The following is an 18,818-nucleotide window of genomic DNA, read 5'->3' as shown; positions in this document are numbered from 1 at the left end:
ACAAGATTCTTTCTGTGTGGAATGAAAATGCATCATTTATCCACAGATATGGATTTGTTAAAAAACCTGGATATCAGCTCTTGTGTTTCAGACTTTTTGGTGGGACACACATGATAAAGAAAGGCTCTTTACTCTTCTAAAACAGACCTCAGTGATATCAAGGGGTAAGGACCTGAGCTAAAGGGACTATTACTGGCCTTTGGTCAATGAAATATGCTACTAACACCAGGATAAGAATGTTATTTAAAATTTTATTGATAGCATAATCTGTGGATGACCATATAATATGATTTGCATGCAGTGATCCAAGTTTATGCTGGTTGTCCTAGTATAATTGTTAAAAATACCCTGTTTCAGTCTCAGAAGTATCCTAGTTTGGATAAGAGATACTGTGGCCCTTGTCACAGAGTAGAGTTGCTCAGAAACACTGTTTTGCAATTTCTACCAGTCTGGGAAGTTAGTGGATTCTAAGGGCTTCTTTTCTTTTCTTTTTAAAAAAAATTTTTATTGGAGTATAAATTACATACTATAAATTATAGTATGATTTACAATGTTGTGTTACTTTCTGCTGTACAGCAAAGTGAATCAGTTATAAATATACATATATCCACTCTTTTTTAGATTCTTTTCCCATATAGGTCATTAAGGCTTCTTTCTTAGTGAGATGCTAATGAAATATTTATAGTTTCTTAGACATGCACTGTTGTGTTTAGACCTTTTCCTTCCATGCTACATTCCTCCAAAATTACCTTTTGGTCAAAATAAACAGAACAGAACATAATATAATCTCATAATGATGTTTGTGGGAAAGTCAAGATTTTTCATATAAAATATAGGATCAGCTTATATATTTCTACAGAAAAAGCTGCTGGGGTTATGACTGGGATTATGTTGATTCTAAAGATAAATTTGAGGAGAATTAATTTAACAATGCTATGTAAATTCATCAATATGATATATCTATCCACTTATTTTGGTCTTAAATTCTCCCAGAAAGTTTTGTAGTTTTGGTGTAGAGATCTTATTCCTAAATAAATTCAGTTTATTCTTTAGTATTTTGGGTGCTATTTTAAATGGACTTAAGCTCTCATTATTTGGGGTCTTTTGTGGTTCCATACAAATTTTAGAATTTGTTTTCTATTTCTGTGAAAAATGCCATTGGAATCTGATAGGGATTACATTCAATCTTGTAGATTGCTTTGGGTAGTATGAACATTTTGACAATATAAATTTTTCCAAACCATGGGCCCGGAATATCTTTACATTTATTTGTGTCTTCTTCAATTTCTTTCATCAATGTCTTATAGTTTTCAGTGTGCCAGTCTTTCACTTCCTTGGTCAAATTTATTTCAATGTATTTTATTTTTTTGATGCAGTTGTAAATGGGATTGTGTTCTTACTTTCTCTTTCTGATAGTTCATTGTTAGTGCATAGAAACACAACTGATTTTTCTACACTATTGATTTTGTGTCCTGCAACTTCTTGAATTTGTTTATTCTAACATTTTTCTTGGTGAAGTCTTTAGGGTTTTCTATGTATAATATCATGTTGTCTTCAAATAGAGACAATTTTACTTCTTTCCAATTTGGATGCCTTTTATTTCTTTTTCTTGCCTAGTTGCTCTAACTAGGACTTCCAGTACTATGTGGAATAAAAGTGGCAAAGTGGACATCTTTGTCTTGTTCCTGATCTTAAAGAAAAAGCTTTAGCTTTTCACCATTGGGTAAGGTGTTAGCTGTGGGCTTGTCACACATGGCCTTTATTATATTGAGGTATGTTTCCTCTATGCACACTTTGTTGAGAGTATTTATCATAAATTGATATTGAATTTTGTCTAATGCTTTTTCTTCATATATTGAGATCATCATATGAATTTATACTTCATTTTGTTAATGTGGTATGTCATATTGATTGATTTGCAGATGTTGAACCATCCTTGCACCCTGGAATAAATCCCACTTGAACATGGTATATGATTCTTTTAACATATTACTGAATTCAGTTAGCAAATATTTTGTTGAGGATTTTGCCTATTTTGTAGTTCAGTGATTTCTGATGTTATCTTTATTTCCTTTCTTTCTGGTATACCAATTACATGTGTGTTATGCCTTTTGATTTGGTCTCCAGGTCCTTGATTCTTTTTTCTAAGCCTTTAAATCTTGGATTTTAAAATACTTTTTAATGGAATGTTTGACATGTAACATTGTGTCAATTTAATGTGTACAGCGTGTTACTTTGATACATTTATATATTGTAAAGAGGTTGTTGTAGCACTATTTATCAGATTACATAATTACAATAAATACAATATATTATTGTATATATTCACTATACTGAGCATTAGATTCTATGGCTTATTTACTACTCCCTACAGGTTTCTACACTTCACACTATTCATCTTATCTCGCCACCCATTATCTCCTGATAACGACCATTTTATTCTGTTTTTCACGAATTTGATTTTTTTAAGATTCCACATATAAATGATATCATACAGGGCTTGTTTTTCTCTTTCTGACTTATCTCACTTAGCATAATGTGCTCAAGGTCCATCTGTGCTGTCACAAATGGCAGAATATCCTTCATTCACAGGGCTGAATAATATTCCATGGTGTATATATATCTGTTTTTAACTCATTCAACCATTGATGGGCATTTGGGTTGTTTCCATATTTTGGCTATTATGAATAATGCTGTGATAAACATGAGTGCATAAATCTCTTCAGAATCCTATTTTCATTTCTTTTGTGTATACACCCAGAAGTGGAATTGCAGGATTGCATGGTAGATCTATTTTTAATTTTTTGAGGAACCTCTGTATTGTTTTCCATAGTGGTTGGACCAACTTACATTTTGACCAACAGTGTATAAGGTTTCCTTTTCACTACATCCTTGCCAGCACCTGTTGTCTACTGTCTTCTTGATGATAGCCATTCTAACAGGTGTCAGATCACAATATTCCCAGGTCTGGTTGCTGGAAGATTGTTGTTTTCTTTTTTGAGGTACCAGATGATTGTGATATTTTCATAGTGTTTGATGAAAGTCCTCGTGCCTCTGCATTTGAAGTAGGAAACACCTTTGTTATTTAGATAAGGCTTTGTTTATTCTGATTATAATTGTTCCACAGTTGGTAAATAGGAGCCTTTCTTTTGTTTTCAGAAGGTGGCACTATAGCACAAGTTTTTGATTTCTGTTACCAGAGCTGACTGGCCACTAGGAATAGGCCTGAGTACATAAAAAAATGCTGCTGGAGAAACAAAACAAACAACAAAGGAGGTGGTGGCAGCGTTGGGTGGCGGAAGGTATGTTCTTAGTACTTGGTGCTTTGTGTGTGCCCATGGTCCCGCAGGGGAATCCTTGATGGGGGAGATCCCAGAGGTTCCTGGGAGGATCTCTTGCCAGAATCCCTGGACAGACATCCCTTCAGCTCTATTTGTCTGCCTTCTTCCTTCTCCATTCCCTCCCACCAGTCACTTGCCTTAAAATATGTGAGCTTGTTTTGTGCATGAACTCAAAGATGTCAGTTTCTTATCATTTTCTCCAGAACCAGTAGTAACTCAATATTTTTCTCATAGCACTTCCTTGTTCCTCAGGCTGTAGATGATAGGATTGATCATGGGGGTGACTACCCCATAGAACAGGGTAATCAGCTTCTTCAAAGTCATGTCTTTGGACTTTAGCTTTATGTACATAAAGAGGATTGTCTCATAAAACACAATCACCACTGTTATGTGGGCTGAGCAGGTAGAGGAGGCCTTTTTCTTCCTTCAGCTGAATTGATTCTCAGTACAGCATAGATGATGAAAATATAGGAAACAAGTTAGCAGTAATGGAGCAAATGAAAATATTACATTGCCCAACAGTATTATACTCTCATTCAAGAAAATACTTGTGCAGACCAGCTTTATTAAAGTCAGTACTTCACAAAAAAATGATTAATGATATTTCTTCCACAAAAGAACACTCATAATATGAGTACATTTTGTGCCAACCCATTGAGAAAGTTTAATCCTCAGGAGGTAGCTTCCATCTAAACACAAAGTTTCTAGTTTATGATGATGAATTATCTTAGAAATTTGCTGATGACCATGTAGAAACCATATGCCATCACTGCCAGGAGCACACACTCTGTGGACCCCATTACATAAAGAGATAGACATTTATGTAATACAAGCTATGAATGAGATACTTTTTTTAATAATAGGAAGAGGGGACAAAAGAGGATGTGTATCAGATATCCAGCAAGGAGAGGCTACCAAAAAAGAAGTCCATGGTGTCCATGGTGTGTGGAGGTGGGATTCTTGGACAAAAAAGAAATTTTTGTCAATTCCTTGGTGCTCAGAAAGGTCTCTCAGAATGAACTCAATTTCAGTTGTCCAATTGGTCCTTTCCATTTTTCTTTTTCATTCTTGAAAGGATCCAAAAGAGAAAATAGCACATGAGTTAAACGAGCGGTTCCATGTTACATCAAGTAAGAGGTAATTGGGGTAGAAGGTGTAACAACTATGTGAGCACTAGCTGGAGTAGTGTTAATAGCAGTGAGATCAGCTCATGGGATTCCTCTTCTAGTGCATAAAACAGCTGAGTGACACTGGTAACTTATTAAAAATGCAGGCTTCTGTATTCCATTTCCTGGGATTGTGATACACAAAGTCTGAGGCAGGGAAGAATGATTTGCATTTTAAAATAAATATCTGGTATGAGATAGGTTAAAAAATAGTAACTAAAATTTCTCTGTCAAAAAAGTAAAAGAATATTTCCATTTTCTTGAAACACTGTTCTGATGTGACTTATTTGAGGGCTTCACTTAAGTAATGTTGGACATAGGATTTTGAGGACCCCTTGTGTTTTGCAGAGAAGAAAGGAAGAAATGGTTAAAGGAGCTCTGTTCTTGGGAAGGAAGCTTAACCACAGGACCTATTAAGATGTTCAGAAAGCAATTCTTTGTAATCAGGTCAATGAACTTCAGAAACAGTGATGTTGACACCCAGTTTTTTTTTTTTTTTTTTTAAACACTTTTATTATTTATTTATTTATTTATTTATTTATTGGCTGTGTTGGGTCTTCGTTTCTGTGCAAGGGCTTTCTCTAGTTGTGGCAAGCGGGGGCCACTCTCTTCATCGCGGTGCGCGGGTCTCTCACTATCGCGGCCTCTCTTGTTGCGGAGCACAGGCTCCAGTCGCGCAGGCTCAGTAGTTGTGGCTCACGGGCCTAGTCGCTCCGCGGCATGTGGGATCTTCCCAGACCAGGGCTCGAACCCGTGTGCCCTGCATTGGCAGGCAGATTCTCAACCACTGCGCCACCAGGGAAGCCCGACACCCAGTTTTAACTACTTTCCTGTTCAGTGCTTTGTTTTCTCCCCCATTATCTTCAGACTTTTAGTCAAAATTCATTTTACCTAGGTTAGTGATTTTTGTGGTGAACAAATTGTGTTCACTATTTGGGTGAAGCAGTTCAAGGAAAGGTGAGCACTGCCTGCAGAAGTTAAAAAATGGCTGAGGGCATCTGGAATATATATATATATATATATATATACACACACACACACACACACACACACACACACACACACATATATACATACACACACACACACACCCCATTACCTCCTAATTGTGTAAATTAGATAGGTGGTGACTGTATGTCGGTTAATCTGGGTATATTTATATATTTAGGTAAATTCTTTGGAGATGCTTATAGTATGGAGTGTGATTGAGTTACAAATTAAGTTGCAGAGTTACAATAAGAAAACTGAATAGCTTGATGGCTTATAGGTTTTCATTACATGGTTTCAAACGTCTGAATTTTTTGTGAATTTCAAAATGCCACTCATATTCACATAGCACATGTTTCAGAGTTCTGAGTTTCAGAGCCAAATGCAGTAATTATTAGAAAATATTGTACAATAAAACCCTTTTTCTCTTTACTCACTAATTGATTAACAAATTAACAAATTTGAATTAAATAACTAATATACATAAAATTCTTACAAGAATGACTAGAAATTTGTGTATTATTATTATTATTAATAACTAAGAGTTAATGTGGCTAAAAGAGGTCTTTCTGCTATATTATCAGTAAGACATAGTAGGATAAACAAGGGTCTGGACAAAAACCATCAGAATATGTTTGGATTAAGGATTCCAGCAGTATATGATAATAGATTGAGAATGGGATAAAACACATTCTCAAGACTTCTGATTGGTTATTTGAAATACAGTAATGGATCTAATATAATTAAATCTTTAGGACATTATTCTTGAAGTTTTCAAAAGTTTTTAACATCTTTTCCCTGAAGCGATTTAAAGTTATGGCTTAGAAAATTGCATGAGTCCCTGAGAGGAAGAAATATTTAAATTGCCTTCCTGAGCCAAGAGAAGATTCTTTAGAGAATTTCCTGGGTCTTCACAATGGGGCATTGTTTCCACCTGGGCTTGAAGGGCAAATGAAATCTTCCATATTCTCAAATATTCATTTTCCTCTTACTTTTGTACTAGCAGAACCAAAATATACTCCCTTTGTAAACCATCTTATTTGGCTCTAATGAATAGAAGCTTTTAAAACAATTTTGAAATAGTACCTTTGCTATCAGTGTTTTCCAGAAAAGTCCTGTGACATTATGGCTCCTCAGTGGTTACACCTTCAGAAATTTATCAACGCCATGGAAAATTTTGTGCAATAGGCTGCAAATAGACCAGTGCAACAATCTGCTGTGTGTTACAACCTAGGAGGCAAGTCGACCTTCCATTTAAGGCAATTGCTGAAAACGTACTAATAACACAAATCCAAGGGGATATCAGTTCAGTGAACTGAGTTGAATATTGAACTGGTGATAGAATATTTCTTATTATGAAGAGTCTATAGAGAATAGGAATTTAAAAAATTCTAAGATGATATTTTCTTTGATATACTGAGAAAAAGGAGAAAAATGAAAAATATGACCCAAAGAGTAATTTGAAACTGGAAGTAATTTGAATATCCAAAAAATATGGATATATAGGTCAAGAATTTATCTTACTGGGAATAAAGATTTATTTAGCCAGAATATAGATTCCTGGTCCATGATTCAGTGTAAGTGCCTACATGTCTACTGGTGTCATTTCTTATTGGTCCAATGAGGTTGGAAAAATAGGCAGCAGATTTGCACTCTTATCCAGAACATAAAGTAGGCTGGTGTCACCAAAGCTGCGATTCTGTAACAATTTACCTTATGGCACCAGTTCAGTTTTCTTTGGTTTGGTCTACAAATGTTTTTCCAGCACTAATCATGAACAGACAGGCAGTCCCTGTCCTGGAGCCTCTCACTGGGGGTGCTATTTGGAAAACTTTATTACTTGTTTGAATACATCTTTTGGTTTGTGTAATAGGAAATGAAGAGGAAGAATGAGTCCTTAGCTAATTGGAAAGAATTTTGACTTTCATAGTTATGTGTGCATGAGTATTTGGGGAATTGTTTTGAGAACTTTTAATTATTTTGTTGTTGGTGGTGATGCATTCCTGTGGTAACTTTAGACATAATATTTGTGACCCAACCCCCCACACACATACACTCATTTAACTTTTAGATAAATGAATTGAAATAGCCTTTTAAAAAAAAGTCAACCTGTGAGTTCCTTGTTTTATATGGCATTGGCCTTTGCTATAGTGATATAACACTCATTACAAAGTGAGTAGAGTTTGGCATCAATATCATATCAGGTATGATGAAAATTTGTATGTTGGTTGGGTAAGAAGAAACCAGATACCTGACCAGTTTTGACTGATAAAAATTTAAAGGTACTTTTTTAGGAGTGAAAACTGGGGAAAGAAACGTGGAAGAACTTGAAAAAAATGAAGTCAATGGAAGATGAAGGAAACCAAAACAGTATTTACCTTATGCCAGATTCTTTATATGCATTTAAAAATTTTTTCTCCCAAGAACACCACAATGAGACTATTAAAATCCCCACGGTATAGGTGAGAATATTGAGATGCAAAAGTTAAGTAAATTGCCCAAGGTCACATAGCTAGTACCTGGACCTGTTAGCAGAGAGGATATGGATGAAGGACCCTAGCCCTGTGGTCACTGCTGGCCAAAGACAGGCTTAATCCATACAGAAATCATGTCTAGTGTGTGTTCATATGTTCTTCACAAAGACAGAGGCCTGTCATCGAGCCGGTCCACTCAGAAAAGGGTTTCAGTGAGGCCGGAGTGGAGCAGCGTGGACAGAAGCTACAGCTTTTAGTGTGTGTGGGCCCCCAGGTGGGATAAGTTTGGGAACAGTGGAAGCTGGGAAAACAGGAAGCGGAGGCCAGTGCGGCTGTTTCTGCAGCACAGACTTGCCACAGGCCCTCTCGCTGGGTAGCGCTTTGAGCTTCTGCCTGTGCACAGTGAAGGCCACGCCACCTCAAAGCCCGTTTCCCTCCAAACTTGATAGCCGCCTCCTCCTCTCTGTGGCTGGGCCTGTGGAGGGTGCAGTCGTATACATTGTGATGTAATATTTTCAACATCTTGCGACTTCATGCTAGAAGTTTTCTATTATCTGTAGAACCTTTTTATAGAAATACTAAAGCACACCTGCATGTCAGTAAAAATCTCAACTTCATACCAAAAAATGGATATTCTTTCCAGTAGACGAAGTGAGCTTACAGCATAAAACTGCTTCTCAATCATCATTTACCAGGTAATTGGGACTTGGGAGCCTTTATTTATCACCTAGCATTAAGAAGGTGAATCTGGGACTCAGAGTAAAAAAAGCATGCATCTTTGGGGTATAAAAGAATCCAAAAGCATAAACGGTTGGGTTAATTGAAATAAAGGGAAAATAAGATGAAAGGAGAAGTACCCTAATAGTGGCCAAAGGCAGGTATAGGTGATTAGAAGCTGGTTGAATAGGTCCAAAGGATTCACTTCAGACCTAAATTTTGTACCAAGTTTCTTGAATAAGAAGAAATGGTCTATACATTAAGTACCTGTTTATTTTGTAAATGAATTAGGGCAATTTCAATGGATTCTGTGTCCATGAACAAGAATATTACTGGAAATTTGTGTCTGTGTCTGTGTGTGTGTGTCTGTGTGTGTGTGTGTGTGTGTGTGTGTGTGTGTGTGTGAGTGTTGGGAGAGGGAGGTGCTATTTCTGAGGAAAAATTAAAAGGAATGGCCTGAGACTTTATGAGGCAAGGTCTTTGGATGCAGAACCTATTTGTGCTCCCTGGGTGATGTGGATATCTCCCTGAGGAATCACTCCAAGTGAGAGGTGTTAAAGAACAGAACTGTTGGAAGATGTCTTTTTGGTTACAGTCTTTCTTTGTGTCCCCTTCCATTGGATTTAAGCAGCAACCAGTTAAAATGGCAGTTAAAAGTGTTTACACTAAGAGAATGAGTAGACAAGTCACAGACTTGTAGACAGTATGTGCAAGTCATATATCTGATAATGTTTCATAGCTGGACTAGATGAAGAATTCTCAAGACTCAACAATTAGAAAACAAACAACCCAATTAAAAATGAGCAGAAGACATGAACGATACTTTACTGAAGAGAGTATAAGGATGGCAAAAAACCCCCAAACAATAGTCATTAGGGAAATGTAATTTAAAATCATGATGGGATATCACCACATACCTATTAGAATGGGAAATATATATAATTACTGACAATATCAACTGTTGATCAGGATGGGAAGCAACTAGAACTCTCATACGTTGGAATGCAAAAATGCAGCCACTCTGGAAAACCTTTTGACAGTGTCTTATAAACTTAAATATTCTTACCTCATATCATCTAGTATGCCACTCCTTGATCTTTACCCTAGAAAAATGAAAGGCTGTGTTCACACAAAAATCTGGGCATAAATGTTTATAACAGCCTATTCATTATTGCCCCACACTGGAAACAACCCTAATGTCTTTCAACAGGTAAATAGATAAACTGTAGTATATCACTACAATGGAATACTACTCACCAGTAACAACTTGGATGAATCTCAGAGGATTTATGCTAAGTGAAAGGAGCCAGATGGCAATGGCTCATATGATTCCTTTTATATGCCATTCTGTTAAAGGGTAAACTATAGGGATAAAGAGCATATACATCTTTGCCAGGATTTATGAATGGATGAAAGGAGTGATTATAAGGTGGTAGCCCAAGGGGGTTTTTATGGTGATAGAAGAGTTCTATGTCCTGATTATTGTGATAGATACATGAATCTGTATATGTTTTAAAATTCATAGAACTACAAGCTGAAAGAGACAAAATCAATTTTATTGTATATTTTACTGTATGATAATTTAAAAAATAAAATTAAAAATGTCACTCTATCATCAAAAAAGGTATTTTCATTGTCAGAAGACTTTAGATTACTGGGCTTCACATAAATTACACCTGTGTTTTTGGCAATCAGGCAATCAGTAAACACTGGTTGGGTTTTTTGCTGACCATTCTTCCATCAGATTGACACACTTCTTTCAGCGTTTCAGTATGCAGTGGGTTACTGTTGAATCTTCCTGACCCAGGAGCTAGGCTGCCTAAATCTCAGCTTATTATGGACCACAAGCCAGCTTGAGTTTGAGCCCAGGCTTTGCTACACATCATTTATATGACTTTAGGCTTAAACTCACTTAGTTTAACTTAGATAAGTTCCTTATCTTTAAAATGATAAAAATTGTGGGGTTTACATGAGGTAATGCATGGAAAAAACCTCACACACAGTTGCTGGTTCAGAAAGAGTGATCAGTACAATTGCTTCTCCCTCATATTTCTCTTCCTGTATTGTTTACTTCTTCACTCCCTTACTTTTCTCTCTTTTTCCCCTTCCCTATTTTCTTTCTGCTGTCTTCTCATTGGGTTCATGCAAAATTTCTATATTTGTGCATTGGTGAAGTTGGACTTACCATAGTAAAGAAACTATTGCTTTTTAAAAAAAATATTTGAATTCTTACAGTTAAAAGAGAGAAGTAAAATGGAATGGGAAAACCAAACCATTCTGGTGGAATTTTTTCTGAAGGGGCTTTCTGGTTACCCAAGGCTTGAACTACTCTTTTTGTGCCAATCTTAATAATGTATGTGGTCATCCTTCTGGGTAATGGCACCCTTATTTTAATCAGCATCTGAGACTCCCACCTTCATACCTCTATGTACTTCTTCCTGGGAACCTCTCCTCCTTGGACATCTGCTACACCACCACCTCCATTCCCTCCACACTGGTGAGCTTCCTCTTGGAAAGAAAGAAGATCTCCTTCTCTGGCTGTGCATTACAGATGTTCCTTGGCTTGGCCATGGGGACAACAGAGTGTGTGCTCCTGGGCATGATGGCCTTTGACCGGTATGTGGCTATCTGCAACCCCTGGATCATAGGAGTTGTCAACTCTGCAGTACAAACTGTGTTTGTGGTACAGTTGCCCTTCTGCAGGAATAATGTCATCCATCATTTCTCCTGTGAAATTCTGACTGTCATGAAATTGGCCTGTGCTGACATCTCAGGCGATGAGTTCATCATGTTTGTGGCTGCGATATTGTTCACATTGGTGCCCCTGCTCTTGATTGTCATCTCTTACTTATTAATCATTTCCAGCATCCTGAAAATCCACACTTCTGAGGGGAGAAGCAAAGCCTTCTCTACCTGCTCGGCTCATCTGATAATATTCTCTGGAACTATTCTCTTCATGTACATGAAGCCCAAGTCTAAAGAGCCACTTAATTCAGATGTCTTGGATGCTATTGACAAACTTATATCCATGTTCTATGGGGTGATGACTCCCATGATGAATCCTTTAATCAGTCTCAGAAACAAGGATGTGAAGGAAGCAGTAACACATCTATCTAACAGAAGGTTCTTTAGCAAGTGAATGGAAAAATATTGGACTGTGAACATGTTGGACATTGTTGAAACTTGAGAATTATTTTGGGATTTTGGTTAATTTAACTTCTTTTTGCACTTTTGTATTTTATTTTAAAAAATTTTAGTAATGACACCATTTCAAAATTATTTCATGCTTATTGTAGAGAATTTGCAAGATACAGGACAGTAGGGTGAGGAAAAGAGAGAGAGCACCTATTACCCTAATACGTTATGAAAGATATTCTATATTCATTGCAGTATTGGAATTGAGTGTTATATGCCTCTTTATGTTCACTTTTTTATACAGCATTATTTCATAAGTAATGCTTCATTAAATCTTTCAAAATAAATAAAGCTCTCTGTTGTGAAAAAGTCTAAACAGAAATCCCCCAAAACACTGCACCCACATTCCAGTGGAGAGTCTTATGTTGTAGTTTCCCATTAATCTCCAAATAGTCCTAAGCCAGTAAATACTATTTTCTTGCTCAGTATTTAGAATATTTTTTTCTGTGGAACTCTAGGGATACTGAACCTTTGGGACTATAGAGGGAGTGGGTAAATGGGGCTTTTGGGTGAGCCCTATGCAATCAATCAAGATGTCCTTTTTATTTCCCTAAATTTTTTTTTCAGCTTACTTGTTAGCTTTAGCATAAAGAAAATTTTGCAAAATTAAAACTAAGTTTGAAATCCAGTATGCTACTCCAGGTGAAAATGTGGACAAGTGTTGAGTTGGATGGTGGGTCATATCAGTGTGATTTAGAAGAAGCCAGTTTTCTTTGATATCCTGAGGAAATTCCAATACTTTTTCAAATCTTAGAATATCAAAGCTCTTGATTTCTAGTGTAGACCTGCATTTATGTCTTGTCTCTGTTACTGACTAGCTTTGTGACCCTAGTGATCTGAGGAAGCAGAGGATTGGGAGATGTCAGAAGGAGGTAACATTATCTTGATTTTCCTTGGCTTTCTCCCAAATTTTTACTCTATCTGAAGAGAACACTTCTAATTTACAGCCCAAGATGAATGAGAAAGTGTGTTCAGGAGTGAGCCACATTCTAGGAAATCCAATTGGCTGGACACATTTTATATTGATGGATCTTTAAATTCAGAGGATGTTGGGGCTACAGATATTTTATGCAGGCGAGTAAGAATTAAATGTTCGTGGAATTGGGGGTATATTCATTTTATTTTTCCAAGCTTACTTTTTAATTTTAGTAGAAGGACTGTTAAACAGTCATGAACTCTATTTGGTTACCTCTAGCTTCTATCATCATTATGCACAGATTAAATCTGATGCAAAGGTTGAGACCATTGATGTATCAGATTCACACTCTGACAAAATAGGTTATAAGAACCTATTAGTTCCCATACAGCAGCTCATAGGACTTCCCCCCCCCCCTAAGAATTCCAAGTAGGTGGAAAACGTCTGAAGTCAGGCATATTATGTTTGACCCACAGGCTATCCTGTATACTCAGACTCTAATTTTGTTTTTTCTCACAGCTTGAGTCCAACTGCTTCCATAAACTCTCTGGTAATACTGATCTAGGTCCTAGTCTTATATCACATTTATAAATTTCAGCTAGAAAATTAATTAAAGCAAATAGAAATTTTAATGTGCATATTTCTTCTCAGAGGAGAACACCAGAAGTGTTTTCCCGCCTCACAGGGTTGTAGAATCAAGGTCTGAAGGAAAGAAAGGCAAGTCCCCTGTTTTGATGTACCCACGTGTTCAAATTTGCTGGGCAAATACACTATCATTATAATATTGATATACTTATTTAATACTTGGCCTCTAGAGGGTTTTCCTTCAGAAAGTTTATTTTGAAAGCTTTTACTGTTTTTCCAGTTTCTCAATTTTTCTTAGGATTTGTGATTTGGAAAACATAAGTTTCTTGAGAAGGAATGATAACACCCCCGTGCTATCATTTAATAATAATAGTAAATGAAATAATTCCTTTCTGCTTAAATCATCCAGAAGATATTCTGTCATTTGTAACTAAGCCCTGATTGACACTTATGGCAAATGAGGCCCTCTTTGCTTTGGTTTGTTTAGTTTCATCTTCCGCTAACCTCCATATGCATCTTTAGTTAGGTTCTTGTGATGCTGAGTTATTTTCTTTTCCTGTGTTCATCATGCCGTTTCTTATCTTTCACCATTGATGTTATTTTCCTCTTCTTGGAATATCCTTCCCTATATTACTTCTCTCTCAAATTCTTACTCACAAATTAAGAATCAGTTTAGGTCTCACCTCTCCTGCAAATTATTCCTTGATTCTGAATTGCTTGTCATTTATACTTCTGTAGCACACCAAGACATCATTTTTTTTTAACATCTTTATTGGAGTATAATTGCTTTACAATGGTGTGTTAGTTTCTGCTTTATAACAAGTCAAACAGCTATACATATACATATATCCCCATATCTCCTCCCTCTTGCGTCTGCCTCCCACCCTCCCTATCCCACCCCTCTAGGTGGTCATGAAGCACTGAGTTGATCTCCCTGTGCTATGTGGCTGCTTCTCACTAGCTATTTTACATTCGGTAGTGTATATATGTCCATGCCACTCTCTTACTTCGTCCCAGCTTACCCTTCCGGTGTGAGGTGGTACCTCATTGTAAATATAACTTTAAACATTTTTAGTATATTGTTAAGTACTCAAAATTGTATACATGTAATATACAAATGTAATAACTTTAGTAGATTTTTAGCTAATTTGTTATTGACCTCTGTTTTAGGCTGAATTGTGTCTCTTCAAAACTCTTATGCTGAAGGTATAACCCCCCATTCCTCCCTCCCCCCTATATACCTAGCACCTCAGAATGTGTCTGCATTTGGTGATATGACCTTTATAAAGGTGGTTAAATTAAAATGAGGCCGTTAGTGTAGGCCCTTATATAAGCTGAGTTGTATCATTATGAGAAGAGAAAATTTGGACACACATACATACACCAGCTGTGCTCACACACAGAGGAAAGGACATAATGAGAAGGTGACTACAAGCTAAGGAGAGGCCTCAGAAGAAATCAGACTTGCCGACATCCTTATTCTGGACTTCTAGCTTCCAGAACTGTGAGCAAATAAATTTCTATTTTGTAAGTCACCCAGTCTGTGATGTTTTGTTATGGCAGCCTTAGCAAACTAATATAACCACTTTTTCAGCATAGCTAAATTTAATGGAAACAGTTACGTATTCTGTAAATATGTGGCTTTGTTTTAAATGTGTGGATATGTTTGTATGTGCAGATATGTGTGTATGATGTGAATGTCTATATACAAATGTAAAGATCTGTAGAAATATATCCTGATTAGAAGTGGAGTGGAGGAGTGCCAGTCATGAAAAAAAAAATATCAGAGAGTTTAGTGGTATGTTTTTGGTCTTAGGATGCTGCAATTTTTTTTGTACATTCCAAGAAGCTACAGGGTGCTTCAGTAAAACTACTAATACCCTTTTTAATCCTTCTATTCCCTGACATGTGGTTCCTTAAATCCAAGGGTACAAATGAACTCATTAGCACTTAGAAAGAAAAGACATGATATTTATATTATATAATTTGTAATACCCAAAGCCCACTAAGTGGGTGTAAGTGTTGAAATATGTGAAATATCTTATTATATAAACCATAATATACAAGGAATTAAAAATGTACACTCATAATATTTCATAGCATTTGTATTCCCCCTCTGGACCAGATGGATAAATGTACAAAACTTATTTGCTTTTTTTCATGGAATTGTTAACAATGCCAGTAAAATTGTTGTGATGGCTTGGACCCAAGTTGAGGGCTGCCCATTTGTGTAGAAGAAAGAGATAGAAGATGTAATGGAATTAATTTTAGGGCATGTGAGGAAATCATAACAAAGGTTTATCTAGTCTGTCCAAAGAGTGACAACCTCATCAAGACAGGTATTTAGATTGGGGTCAATAGATTGACCAATCATTAATAATAATCTTTGAAGGCTATGGTCTGTGTCCATTGGAGGAGTAATAGAAGGGTGAGAGAATGGAAGAGAGTATCACAAGTATGCATAAGTAATAGCTAATACAGTGATGAGACTTAAGGCAATTATTAATTTCAGCTAGTCATATTCGCTCATCTGTCTTCATTCACTGTCTCCATAAGGCCAGGGTGAATCTGATCTATGGATGAAGAGATAGAAATTATCCAAGACTCAAAAGTTCTATTTCTATGTGGAACCCTTCTAAGTAAAGTTTTTATTCCTTTTAAAATTTTCTGTTATCTGGCCTTGGGTTTATTATCTCCAAGTGGATACTTTTCTGCAACAGACTTCACCAAATATCTATAAGCCTGTGATTATGCCTTCACTTTGTGAAGATCTCTTAAGGCTTTTGATAGGATTATGGGCATTAATATTGTGGTTTTGTCGGCCTGATTTGAGTAAACTTCAGTAGTACACATACTAGGTAACTGTGGTTTTCTCATTCTTTTATTGCCTATGACTAGTATTTCATAATTGGTTATTTTAATACATTTAATAGTAAGATGGAGTTAACATTACTTATTTCTTATTAAATGCAATAAAAAGGAGAGATTGGAAGTCAAGGTTAATGGTTTATTCCATATAGGAAATAATCAATTCCTTTTAAAGTCAACACATAGAATGACTCTGTATTAAAGAAGCAATTGGAACATATTATGATAAATAAAAAGGTTTGTGAACAAAGTGAGAAGCAATGTTCAGATGGGAATGGGTATTAATTAAAAAATCCTATTCATTATCTCTTCCACTGAACCCTCATTAGCACAATAAAATAAAATAAATCACAACCTGATCCTCAATTAAAGTCATAAAGCATATTATTCTACCTAATATTCTATATACTCGTGTTGAAGAAATAAAGATTTGTGGAAAAATATTTTCATGTCTTATTTACTATGTCACTACTTGTCAGTTTAGTTATTGCTGCAACAGGAGTGGTAATGTGGTATTATGGAAAATCATGGGCAGTAAAACCAGGGAACTCAGGATTGAATTCCTGTTCTTTCACTCTGAGCTGTGTGACCTTGGAAAACTGAACTTGACCTCTGTGTGCTTTGAAGACGGATACAGCAATGTCTGCATTATGAAGTTGTTGTGACAATCAAATGAGAAAATAAATTCAAAACCAGCAACTGGGGGCTTCCCTGGTGGCGCAGTGGTTGAGAATCTGCCTGCCAATGCAGGGGACATGGGTTCGAGCCCTGGTCTGGGAAGATCCCACATGCCGCGGAGCAACTGGGCCCGTGAGCCACAATTACTGAGCCTGCGCGTCTGGAGCCTGTGCTCTGTAACAAGAGAGGCCGTGATAGTGAGAGGCCCGCGCACCGCGATGAGGAGTGGCCCCCGCTTGCCGCAACTGGAGAAAGCCCTCGCACAGAAACAAAGACCCAACACAGCTAAAAATAAATAAATTAATTAATTAAAAAAAAAAAAACAAAAAACTTTGCCTCCAATATAAGAGCTTATTTTGCGCATAAACTCAAAGATGTAAGTTCCTCATCCTTTCCTCCAGAACCAGTCTAGCTGCCAATTTTCTCATAGCTCAATGGACCTCTGTATTCTTCAGTCATTGAGCATGGTAGGATTGAGCATGAGTGTGACTACTCCATAGAACAGGGCAATCAGTTTGTCAGAAGCAGAGTCTTTGGAATTTGGCTTCATATACATTAAGAGGATTGACCCATAAAACACAGTCACCACTGTTATGTGGGCTGAGCAGGTGGAAAAAGCCTTTTTTCTTCCCCCAGCTGAATTGATTCTTAGTACAGTAGAAAGGATGAAAATGTAGGAGATACCAACAGTAATGGAGCAAACAAAAATATTACATCGCTCAACATTTTAGTAATCACATTCAAGGAAATATCTGTGCAAGCCAGCTTGACAAAAGCCAATATTTCACAAACAAAATGATTGATGACATTTTTTTCCACAGAAGGGTGACCATATTGCTACAATTGTTTCTGTCAATGAGTTGAGAAAGCCCAATCCCCAGGAGGGAGCTGCCATCTGAATACAAAGTGCCTTGCTCATGATGATGGTGTATCTCAAAGGGATGCAGATGCCTACATAATAGTTATATGCCATCACTGCTAGGAGCACACACTCTGTAGACCCCATAGTGTAAGAGACAGACATCTGAACAACACATCTAGTGAAGGAGATGGTTTTTTTTTCTGATAGAGTGTATCAGCGATGAGGGGATAAAGGAGGATGTGTACCAAATGTCAAGGAAGGAAAGATTACCAAGGAAGAAGTACATAGGGGTGTGAAGGCAGGAATCCAGGAGAGTGAGGATGATCTAGGTGTTGTTCCCCAGGAGGATTACCAGGTACATCACCAAGCACATCACAAAAAGGAGTTTTTCGGCTCTTGGGTACTCAGAAAGTCCCTGTAGAATGAACTCAATCTCTGTCCGATTGGTCCTGTCCATTTTACTTTTTAATACCTGGAGTAATCCAGAAGAGATGTGGGTTTAAGGAGTCTATGTAGTATTATCATACAAAGTAAGAGATAATTAGAGGTAGGGCAACAAGTGTGTCAGTACTAGCTGGAGTGGGTTTACAATTGTGAGTTTAGCTTTTCAAATTCCTCTTCTAGCTCATAAGTTAGGGATAGAAGACATGCAATAATTACATTGGTAGTTTATTAAAAATACAGACTTCTGTGTTCTATATCCTGAGATTGTGATGCACAAGTTCTGAGTCAGGGAAGAACTATTTGCATTTTAATAAACATTTGTTATTTCTGATTCAGTTGACCCACAGACTTACTTTGAATATCATTATTTTGGAGATAGCATGCTTAATCTCTTAAAAATATCGATTTATTTTATTTTATACCATGCCAGTCATTAACAGTAACATTGGTTTAGGGTTTTACAATTTATGAATATGCTCACATGTATTACTTATTTTATCATCACTATAATTTTTTGAGGAAAATAAAGTTCATAGAGGTAAAAGTATTTTAAAACACAGTAAGTGGACAAGCCACTATTCAAAT

The 18,818-nt window shown here is 36.7% G+C and overlaps 1 protein-coding gene, 1 long non-coding RNA gene and 1 pseudogene across 2 annotated transcripts in view; 2 read left to right on the top strand and 1 right to left on the bottom strand.

The window, feature by feature from the left end:
• The window catches only part of LOC132367237 (uncharacterized), a 248,699-nt gene that overhangs the window by 64,526 nt on the left and 165,355 nt on the right, over positions 1-18,818 (top strand). The gene's annotated exons all lie outside the window — the stretch shown is intronic.
• LOC132367914 (olfactory receptor 13C9-like) lies at positions 1,938-11,824 on the top strand. Its single transcript, XM_059926518.1, is given in 4 exon segments — positions 1,938-1,968; positions 10,921-11,014; positions 11,017-11,121; positions 11,124-11,824. Coding segments are annotated over 4 exon segments (903 nt in total). The 5' UTR covers positions 1,938-1,965.
• On the bottom strand, positions 17,379-18,246 carry LOC132367592 (olfactory receptor 13D1-like; annotated as a pseudogene).

Source organism: Balaenoptera ricei, chromosome 6, assembly GCF_028023285.1.
Source record: "Balaenoptera ricei isolate mBalRic1 chromosome 6, mBalRic1.hap2, whole genome shotgun sequence".
Classification (NCBI taxonomy): Eukaryota; Metazoa; Chordata; class Mammalia; order Artiodactyla; family Balaenopteridae; genus Balaenoptera; species Balaenoptera ricei.
Note: the sequence above shows the minus strand (reverse complement) of the source record. Positions and strands in the feature narration are given on the sequence as shown.